Consider the following 10,540-nt stretch of genomic DNA (forward strand, 5'->3'; position numbering starts at 1 on the left):
TAAGAGGATAAATGCGGAACTTGGCAAATTGCGCAATAGTTATGTCACATGTTTTGTTATGGAGCCAATAAGACTTGGCACGCCAATCGATATCGATTTGCGTGGCATTTCTTTCTTGTTTGCAGCTTTTGTTCTGCTATAATTAACTTATTTTATAATACTGACTCAGCTGGCGTCAGATGTTTTAAGAATGTGTTAGTACTGGCCAGATGGCTAGCGAACTTAAGAAAGCAGCGCTTTCCAAAATTTAAATAATTAGTATTACTTCGAAAATGAACTGCTTACCTTATAACTGGAAGTTAAACTTTGTATTGAAATAATTGTAAAACTTTTCACTTTAGAACTACTAGCAGGTCTAGCCACTTAGTTCTTATCCCTAACACTGTAGGAGACCTTGTTTGATAAAGGAAGCTTCAATAAGTGCTTTTATAGCACGCATGTTGTACCGCCATGTGGTTCATTCGCACGATTTGAAAACGAAGATTGTTTTGGCTTTGAATCAAATGTGCAAAGTTTGATGTTGCCAATTTCGCGCCAATCGCATCGACACATTTGAAATCTATGTTCAATAGATAGTAGTTCTTTTCGAATAGTGATTGGAAAGTTGAAACTATTCATTGGCAACGCTTGTTCAAATGAACTGGTCGGTTGTTTCCTAAAAAGTTTAAATGAACATTTAATTCATTTACATTGGGAAAAAGCGTATCGTAAAGTATCCTCAATCCCGATCGAAGTCGATTGTTTTGATCGGTTATTTGGCCCAAGATTCAAATCTATTTTCGGAGCTGCAAAATAGATCAGATTGAATGTCAATAATCAACCTATTACGAGGACAGCGATTTTATCACTTCGATAATGACATGTTTTCCATACAATGCATCTTGCACCACAATATTTGGAATGATATAAGCGTACTCGAAAATGTATAAAAATATATCAGCGTATTGATAAAATCCTAATAACTTATTAAGAATAAAAATAGGAGTAAATTAAACTGTGATTTCATTTCGTGGAAATCTGCTGTGCTAATAGATTTACAAGTTTATCGTCGATTTGATATAACAGACGGAGACATTTGCGCCTAAAAACTGAGCGAAATGTAGTCAAATGACGGAATTAACCAACAGTATTGGAAAATAGACCAAAACGGTTATTGAAAATTGATATTTCCGCGGATCTCATTGGAAGATGCTGCTTCTAAATATTAAAGATGCCTTAAATAAATATTTTTTCTTGTGTGTATTCAATGCGGAAGACAATGAAATTTCTGGCCATAATAATAAATTTATCTTTATTACATTTATTATTCATATTTCATTTAATTCTTTATTCATTCAAATTCACTTTAACAAATTCAAGCATTCGTATTCAAAAACATGACACGCGTTGCCCCGGTATGTTTTCCACTACCAGAAACAAAGGGCCTTTTTCACACCTGTTGAAAAAATAGGAAGAACATTTTTAATGCTTTATATTTTTACGATTGCTTAGAAAATATCACCAAATGTTTATTATATAGCACATTGCGGTTACAATGCTGATATTTTTAATCGAGCACAGTTGGAGCTTAGGTGACACTCTTTGTCTCGTCTTATCCTACTACATAACGCATATAAACCTACCTCGTGTTTTAGTCTTGACCTTTGTAATGAATTCAAACATTTAATTAATTTTTTTATAACGGTAGTTTTTACAATCGACGGAGGGAACGGTAGAAGAAAGTAATGAAACAAAAGATCATAGTATCTCAGGGAAGACAAGGCGTGAAGGGGAAAGAGCGGAAAATTAGGTAAGGGAGAGCCGTTGCAGCAACGCTTATTAGGTGTGTATAACGTTTCTCTTGACCTAAGCTAGGGGATCCAAACTATAATGGGCCACCAATTGTAACCGGATTAGAACGTCACTTTTCCCCCAGGCCCTGGAGATCGCAAATATTGGTGAACTGGGGCCCAGTTTCTCCAATCAAACATAAGTATTTTTTTGTCAAAATATTGTTTTTTCAACTGCGGCATCGTCAACATGCACCACTCACATGAAGGTAGACCCCACGATGAGAAAGAAGCGGCAAAATACGACATATTTTGGAAGGACGTCACACGCTTATATAAAAATTGTAGAAATTTCGTTTTACCGATCACTGGGTCAATGGTTATGCAATACCTATAAATCATGGGGCCTAACAGGAAAAATCGGATCACTTAGTTTGGCAAACGGTAACGAACTACAAAGCTAGTAAGTGTCGCTTCAATGACCCTCCCATACCTAATTTTCGGTCCTTCCCTTTCGCGTCTTATCCCACTCTAGGTTATGCTATAAAATACATTTAATTTCATTACCTTTTTCTACCTTACTTTACGTCTATTGAAAAGACCACTGATATAAAATTATGTTATGGGGCACGTGCTACTACAGGTCAAATTTTCACACTCCGACAATTCCTTCAACGACGGAACTATTAGTTCTATGAGAAGGTGAACCAATCTTGTAAAAGATGCATACCGAAGCCCAATATGCAGGGATGAGGAGGGATACCTGGTCACAATCGAGCGTGAGGTGGTCGACAGATGGAAGCAATTCTTTGATAAGCATCTCAATGGCGATGTAACAGAAGGGGATGCAACAGAATTTAACCTAAGAGTGCCTACAAACGATATTACAGCGTGCTAGCTCAAGATCTCGATGAGATCCGGTGATAAATCGGTCAGCTGAAGATTAATAGAACAGCCGGAAAGGACCGATTCCGGCAGAACTCTACAAAATTGGCCAAGAACCACTAGCAACGGGTTTTTCACTGGATAATTTCAAGGATTTGGGAGGAGTAGAAACTATCAGATGAGTGAATGGAAGGTGTGGTTTGTCCCATCTAAAAAGGGCGTAAGGCTAGAATACCCAAGTAACATTTTTATTGTATAACAGCTTATTAAACTATTGTACAGCTATTTCCCGTGGAATAAGTGCTTGCTAAGCTATTATACAATAAAAATGACACTTGGGTACCGCGACATTACGCTGGTCAATGTTGCCTACAAGGGGCTCTCCTTTTTACCACAATAGTTCAAAATAATGGACGCAGTGGTGAGAGTACCCAACAGAAGAAGAAGGGGCTCTCCTAGATTATGTTACGTCTCCAATAGCAAGAGAATTCATTAGGTAGTACCAGGCGGGCGGCAACATCGCTATTGAAGGTGTGATCCGGCGAGCAGGCATCAAAACGAAAGGAATGATCTTCAGTAAGAGTAGACAACTCCTAGCCTTCGCAGACGGCCTCGACAGCGTCACTAGAAACCTTGGGCCGGCGGACGTAATCTACGCCAGACTTAAAGCGGAGGCTAGGAGGATTGGGTTGCAAATCAATGCGATGAAAACCAGATATATGGCAAGAAGAGGCTCTAGAGAAAACAACGTACGCCTTCCACGGACAGTGCCTATTGACTATCATCCTTATTCTGCGGGGCGAGTGACGGGACTATTTTGGAGTCGCCGCGAATCAGATGACAATTGTCACCTAGGTGACTCGCTTTGTCACCTAGGTGACACGGTTTGTCTCTTAGGTGCAAGGGTTTGTTACCTAGGTAACTCGACTAGCCGTGGCGAGTCACGGCGAGTGACAATTGTCGTATTGAGTCACGTGACTCGCAGAATAAGGGTGTGCATTTGGGATCTCTGGTCACCGCCGATAATAAAACGAGTAAGGAGATTCAACGACGCATTCAATTTGGAAGTCGAGCCTACATTTTCCTCCGCAAGACGCTTCGATCAAGGAGCATAGGCCACTGCACAAAGCTGACGATGTACAAAACGCTAATCACATCGGTAGTCCTCTACGGACTGGTGACAGTAACCTAACTTACGGAAGACATACATTGCCGTATTTGAACGAAAGGTCTATGAGCCACGAGTTGCAGGCACTACTTGGAGAGATTCCCATCGTACACCTGGCAAAAGTGGGGAGAATACGGTGAGCCGGCCACGTCGCAAGAATGCCGGACGACTGTGCAGTGAAATCCGTTTTCTTCAAAAACCCCACCGGCACCAGGAATAGAGGGGCTCGATCAGGTTGAAGTCGACTTGGTTGTGTCGAGATGTAGCCGAAAACCGAGTACATTGAAGAGGAATTCTTGATATGGTAAGAGCCGGCCCGGCGTTTTGGCTCCATTTCATCTATCTACTTCTCATTCAACTCATGCGGCACCCGGTTCTGAATCTTTCTTATCTATCACAAGCGACTGCAAACGGCTTCATAACTAGATTCAATAATGCTTGCACTTCTTCGTACCTTTTTCGGAAGTTTTCTGTGTTTCTAGTCTTAAACATTTTCAACATATTCACCATAAGCTCTAAAGCGAAATAATCAGTGTAACTCAGCAGCAGTTTTTTCCACATGAAAACAAACCATTGGGTATCATTGATAATACAAAAATATCCCCTATTATCAAATATTTACAACACACAGCCCATCACTATTAACACCGTTTGTTTCCTCAAACCGCGTGGTGAGTCAGCTATAAAATGAATCGGCAAATGTTCTAAGCAGAAGTTCGACTAAATGTGCTGTATATACACTGCATGGACAAACCCTTTAAAGTAGTACAGGCTGCTAAAAATAATTTATATATAGGTATGCTTACAATCAAATAGGATTAACCGTTTGTATTATTTAAATTTCATCGAACACGTTTCGTTTGTAATTGTAACTGACAGTGTACTGATACAGAACAGTAACACAGTTGCGAACATTTTATTCTAGAGCAGGTTGCTATAAAAGCGCGGTTCTACAGCTGCACTTGTTATACTATCTTTCAGAACGAAATAAAGTAAATCAGCTGCTTTCCAGAAATTGATTTAATTTAGAAGCATTGCCAAATACCTCCCACAATGCAGATCTACGTGAAAACCATCACGGGCAAAACAATAGTGTTAAGTGTTGAACCAACGGATTCCGTGGAAAGCTTGAAGAAAAAAGTTGAGGAACGAGAAAACGTTCCACCTCAACATCAGCGGTTACTGTTTGCCGGTAAACAACTGGAAGACGGGAGATTTTTAGCAGACTACAGTATTATTAAAGGATCGACCATACATCTGGTTTTACGTTTACGGGGTGGATCACCGTTTTAATTTTAAATGAGAACTGCCTGCTTTCTGTAAGTGCTGCCGTACTGCATACCGTTTGTTGGAGCGCATGATTTCCTCCTACAAAAAGGAACTTCTCTGAAATAAAACATTAAAAACAGGAATTTCAATTGTTTTTGTATTACTTTACTGGATGAAAACCCTATAAAATTGCTAGATTCAAAGAGTGAAACTAACTTCAACAACATTTCAAACTACATTTTTTTAATGCAACGTTTTGATGTTTGAAGATTTTTAATCATTACTGTATTCGGAATGAGTTTAGCTGTAGATTTAGTGAGAATATATTTATCCGCTGTTGTGATTTCGGACCACGATTGGATTAGTCCTCAAGGTATCCCAGGAAGACGCATGGATAATTACTATTTTACTGTCTGTAAAAATATTAAGCAGCGTCAAAATCTGGTTGTCTTTAAAATCGTTATCAGTTCATAGATTTCTCTTTGGAGTTGCATTCATTTCCGCTAAATGCTAAATGATAGACATTTTACGATATATATTTTACGTTTTGACATTCAGTTATCACGCAAGTTTTGTTGGATGGCGATAGGTAACTCATTGAATTGACCGATTGATAAGCTACTTTTTGGCTTAAGCTAACTCTGTCGTAGATAGGTAAAACATGCCTTTAAAGACATAATTCATTAAAACACTACATTCTACGAAACAAGATAACTTGCACCATCACTTAGGGTATTATTTTTAGGCGTTCAGGATTCCTGCTGAACAATAACTATTTCGGATCTCATTCGGTCTGGCGTATCCCAGCAGCTTGTAATGCAAGTCCATACAAGTACATTACCAAAATCGATTGGCACACATTCCCCGCTGGCTTCTAGTTTTAGCTTTTCAATTATCGTCGGAAGAATTTGAATTTCACAGATCAGCTCACTACCGCAATATTGGCATACCGGTGCAAGAAGCTCTTTCAATGGGGCTATTAGCAGTGGTGCCGCGTTTCGTGAATAGCGTAAAATCTGTCCGGGGTTCATTTGCAATGTGGTCATGAAGTTATGAAACATGAGATCTCCATGCATGGGAACGCCCTTTTCATAGAGTTCCTGCTCCATGGGTACCGGATGCCCACCACTAGCAACCCCGTGACCGATTGGGCTATCTGGACTAGTTTTCACTGCAAAGCGGAATACATCAGCTGAACTTCTCAATCAATTATAGCTTATCTCACTTACCTTCCTCGTGTTTCTGATACTCTTGTAACAGTTGTCGCACATGATCCGAAATATTCGGAGATGAAGAACGTTCTTCATCCACATTAATATAAAAACTTTTTAGTGTTAGATCCACAATATCCCGTGGAATAATTTGAGGTTGATTTAGAAGGGCTATCAAATCTCTTTTGGGAGAAACCGGTGTTTCCACTACAACTACATCATCCTCGAATTTTTCAATTTCTGCCGTTACCTTAGTCATGTATAAGTTATCAATTATTCCACCCTTGGCACCAGCGCCGTTGGCGTTCCGTTCGTCTACCCGCAAATTTTCGAAACCGGGTACCGGGTCGTTCTCTAGAGAATTACTCTCGTCGTCTTCATCAGAAGTTTTGCCTCTTTCATATTGAATGATATTTCCGTTCTCTTCATTGGTAATATCCGGAACGTGAACGGTATCAACACGCATAAAACTGTTTCCGACTGATGCTGTATCGAAGTCCGCCTCGTCCCAATCATCAGCTCCACTGCACCAGGAAATGTTGGTTTGCGTTGGTTTCACAAACTGTCCCGTAGTCATATCACTTTCATTCTCAATCGGGCTCTTCTCCAGTACCTGGGTTCTAACGCATACCCAGCAGCGAGATTGTGTTGAACAAGGTGCGTTCAAACATGCGAAAATATACAAAGTTCGATGAAATTGTGAGTTTTCCAATGGAGCATATATCTGCACTATTAATGGGCGATTTTGACCGCATAGTGGACACGGTGCGATAGCAATTTCCGATGAAGGCCAATTCTAAAAATATTGTAAGCTCATTTTCACTGTGACCACCTTTCTACATCGAGTGCCTAAGCACTTATCTAGTTCTAAGCCAAATGTTTAGCGGAAGGTAGAAATAAACTTACCGGAATTCCACCGACTTTGTTGATAGTATGATTGAGATGCGTTTTGTCCTTATCGAGTATTGTATCATCTTCGTAACCGAGCAAAACTATGCACTTGTTCTTAGCCATTTCAGCTAAGCTGGTAAGATATAATTTAAAAATTGATTTTTCTTGCCTTGCCTACCAGTATTTTCAAGCGTACAAAGGCAATCCCAATCATATGGTGGAGGGTGGACTGCGGACACGCGCTGCGCATCTGACATGCAGAATTGTCAAACACTTTCGTCTGGTATCTGACATTTGCTGAGCCATTTCATGATTTGTGAACTGGAGTTTTTTTGCGCGTGGTTTGTTTTTCCCTTGGTTTTTCCGATATATCGGATTTATCAAAAGAGTCCAAAATAATGCATCTTATCCAAAAAAAACATTAATTTTGTAGTAGAAACAATGTCTCTTATGTAGTTTGTATTGCGAACATTGAAATTTATGGTATACTTATTGTGAAAGATGTTGCAAATTTAAATTTTAGTCAGATTTTTGTCTTTTTTATGGAATAGAATTGACCATCTTTAATGACAAATTTACTACATTTATAATTACAGTATACCCCCGCTAATCCGACACCCAATAATCCGACGACTCAATAGTCCGGATCTCGCTACTCCGGAAAATTCCGAATTAAAACGTATTGTACTTGACTTCTTTCAATCGAACACTACCTTCGTTTGACGTCTCCGTTAAAGTCAAAATGGCACTCGTTCTAACTAAATGGAAATGGTACATGGTGCTGCTTCTAACTACGTTCACTTGTGCCATGGCTATAATATTTTCATTGCTACTCTCAATAGACTGATGTGCTTGCGCTTATTTCGACGCTAACTAAGAATTTCAAAGTATTTTGTTGACGAAATTGAGCATTACCGAGTATAAAACATAGTTATTGCGTATTTACGACAAATATTTTCAAAAATTTCCGGAGTTGTTTACGTACGGATGTAAACAAAACCACATTTCAAACTCACACTGACGTCAGTTTGACTGTCGGATTATCGAGACAAATTTATAGCCGGATTAGCGGGGCGGTACTGTATATGCTTTTTCGTTCGTAACAATGTCTGTCTGTGACGTGTGGCAATTCTTACTGGGTAAAGAAGGAAAATTAGATTGGGGAGGGTCATATATGACTTCTGTAGAAGCAATTAAAAGTCTTTGGCGCACTTGTTGCTACACTCAAAATATATTTCACGTCAAAGTTACCTGAAAAGTTATGTGAATATTTTCCACCCAGCTTTTCCTGTACTATTTACGTGATTTTCAGGTAGTTCGCACGCATACTAATGTGTTCACGTGAAAATCAGATAGATGTTATTATTTTTTCCAATAACAATCACCTGAAAGTCACGTATATCCCTGTAGAGAAATTTACGTGATTTTTCACGTGGAAAGGACGTGTGGATTATTTTGAGTGTAGGAATGCTTGGAATATAACGAAAAAGTACGCCGAAGATACTGAAACGATTCCATCTAATATAGTACTTTTCCGAGCGATTGCGCACTTTTACTGCTACAATTTTTTGCAATCAGCAATAAATTTTTTAAAAAAACTTGTTCTAAGTAATATTTTTTAATAAAAAATTGTGTGCGAAAAGCGTATAGGAAGCTACCCTATCGTTTTACATGGCCATTTTCCGTGTTTACAAAATTATTGTGGTTGAAATTAGCCCGCCGGGCTTGAGCCAAATCGCCAAATGCCAAAACGATGATCAGTCAAACTGAACTGTCAGTCACTCATTCGTTTTAGATTTGTGTTTCTCATCGTTGCTTTTGGAATTGGAAGTTTTGTGCTGTTTCATCTTACAGTTCAATAAATATAATTTCCTTAAACTGGTTAAACTTTGCGATTATATTTCAAAATGAGTTCAATTGGAACCGGGGTAAGTTTTGTTTGGCATGTTCCGAAGAATTTTGAACGGGTTCAATGAGTAATTTGCTTAACTTGCATAAAGCTTACAAGGTTATGTTTGTATTTTGGCTTGATATGTTGAACGGGTTTCGTTCTATTTTCTAGTATGATCTGTCCGCATCTCAATTCTCTCCTGACGGACGAGTGTTCCAGATTGAGTACGCCGCGAAATCAGTGGAAAACAGTGGAACGGTGATCGGACTTCGCGGAAAGGATGGCGTTATATTGGCCGTGGAAAAGCTCATTACCAGCAAATTGTATGAACCGGACTCTGGCACTCGGATTTTTACAATTGATACTTCGATTGGAATGGTATGTTGCTTATTGCACACTAGCTTGAATACAGAAATTGAACCAGGGTGTCTTTTACTTGTAGGCAATAAGTGGAATGATTGCTGATGGTCGGGCTGTGGTAGACCTTGCGCGGCAAGAGGCCGCAAATTATCGCCAACAATATGACAAACCCATTCCTCTGAAGCAATTGAATGATCGATTGGCCAGCTATTTCCACGCTTACACATTGTACAGTGCGGTACGTCCCTTTGGAGTTAGTGTAATTCTGGCTTCTTGGACTGAGGAAACCGGTCCCGAAATGTACATGATTGATCCATCAGGATTTTCGTGCGTAAGTATTACGTTATTTTGGAAAAATGACTCAAAATCAAATTGCAAATCTCAAGTTTACCGATTGAATGATTTACATCTGTTAGGGTTACTTTGGATGTGCGGTTGGCAAAGCTAAGCAAACAGCAAAAACGGAAATTGAAAAACTAAAACTTGCAGATATGTCTGTAAATGATTTGATTACCACCTCGGGAAAAATGTAAGTAGAAAATATAAGTGGCTTCCTGAAGCTACCGTTAACACATTTCTTGATTAGTATCTATCAAGTGCACGATGAACTGAAAGACAAGGACTTCAAGTTGGAGTTGAGTTGGGTGTGCCAGGCATCGGAAGGAAAGCATCAGCTGGTGCCGGATGAACTGTACGCTGCGGCAACTAGAGCTGGACAGGAAGCAGTCGATGAGGACGATAGTGATAATGATATTTAAGTTAGTGTCGCTGGAACTTATGTCGATTATCGTTTCACATATTAAAAAATAATCAGTTTAAAATTTACGGATATATCAAATTTATGGGATATTTGAAAGCTTTTTTTTTATTTGTGCAGGACTGGCTTCTAGTTTTTAACTACTGACAAAATAGGCATGAAACAAATTCTTTTCAGTATTTAATGTTTTGCGCCAGTGAGAGTACAAATTGGTACTGATGGTACAAATTTTAAAATTCTGGGATTGCTAGTCATGTGTACCGGATGTACCTTGATTCGGATTATTTTCGGATTTCAACAGAATTTTTACACAGGTTTTACATTTTAAACATCTATTCG

The 10,540-nt window shown here is 39.1% G+C and overlaps 2 protein-coding genes across 3 annotated transcripts; one reads left to right on the top strand and one right to left on the bottom strand.

The window, feature by feature from the left end:
• Positions 1 to 5,275: 5,275 nt before the first annotated feature.
• LOC128742882 (programmed cell death protein 2-like) lies at positions 5,276 to 7,372 on the bottom strand. Of its 2 annotated transcripts, none has more exons than XM_053839372.1 (3): positions 7,209 to 7,372; positions 6,321 to 6,915; positions 5,276 to 6,262 (listed from the first exon to the last, which is right to left on the bottom strand). In XM_053839372.1, the coding sequence occupies exons 1-3, from the start codon at positions 7,314 to 7,316 to the stop codon at positions 5,841 to 5,843; spliced, it is 1,125 nt and encodes a 374-aa protein (XP_053695347.1). In that variant the 5' UTR covers positions 7,317 to 7,372; the 3' UTR covers positions 5,276 to 5,840. The 2 variants fall into 2 exon arrangements, with proteins under 2 accessions (XP_053695347.1, XP_053695346.1); XM_053839371.1 differs by having other exon boundaries at positions 6,321 to 7,098.
• A 1,636-nt stretch (positions 7,373 to 9,008) lies between these two features.
• LOC128741537 (proteasome subunit alpha type-3) lies at positions 9,009 to 10,380 on the top strand. The gene is made up of 5 exons (XM_053837423.1): positions 9,009 to 9,121; positions 9,256 to 9,462; positions 9,527 to 9,775; positions 9,861 to 9,973; positions 10,031 to 10,380. The coding sequence occupies exons 1-5, from the start codon at positions 9,101 to 9,103 to the stop codon at positions 10,200 to 10,202; spliced, it is 762 nt and encodes a 253-aa protein (XP_053693398.1). The 5' UTR covers positions 9,009 to 9,100; the 3' UTR covers positions 10,203 to 10,380.
• Positions 10,381 to 10,540: the final 160 nt, after the last annotated feature.

Source organism: Sabethes cyaneus, chromosome 3 (assembly GCF_943734655.1).
Source record: "Sabethes cyaneus chromosome 3, idSabCyanKW18_F2, whole genome shotgun sequence".
Taxonomy (NCBI): domain Eukaryota; kingdom Metazoa; phylum Arthropoda; class Insecta; order Diptera; family Culicidae; genus Sabethes; species Sabethes cyaneus.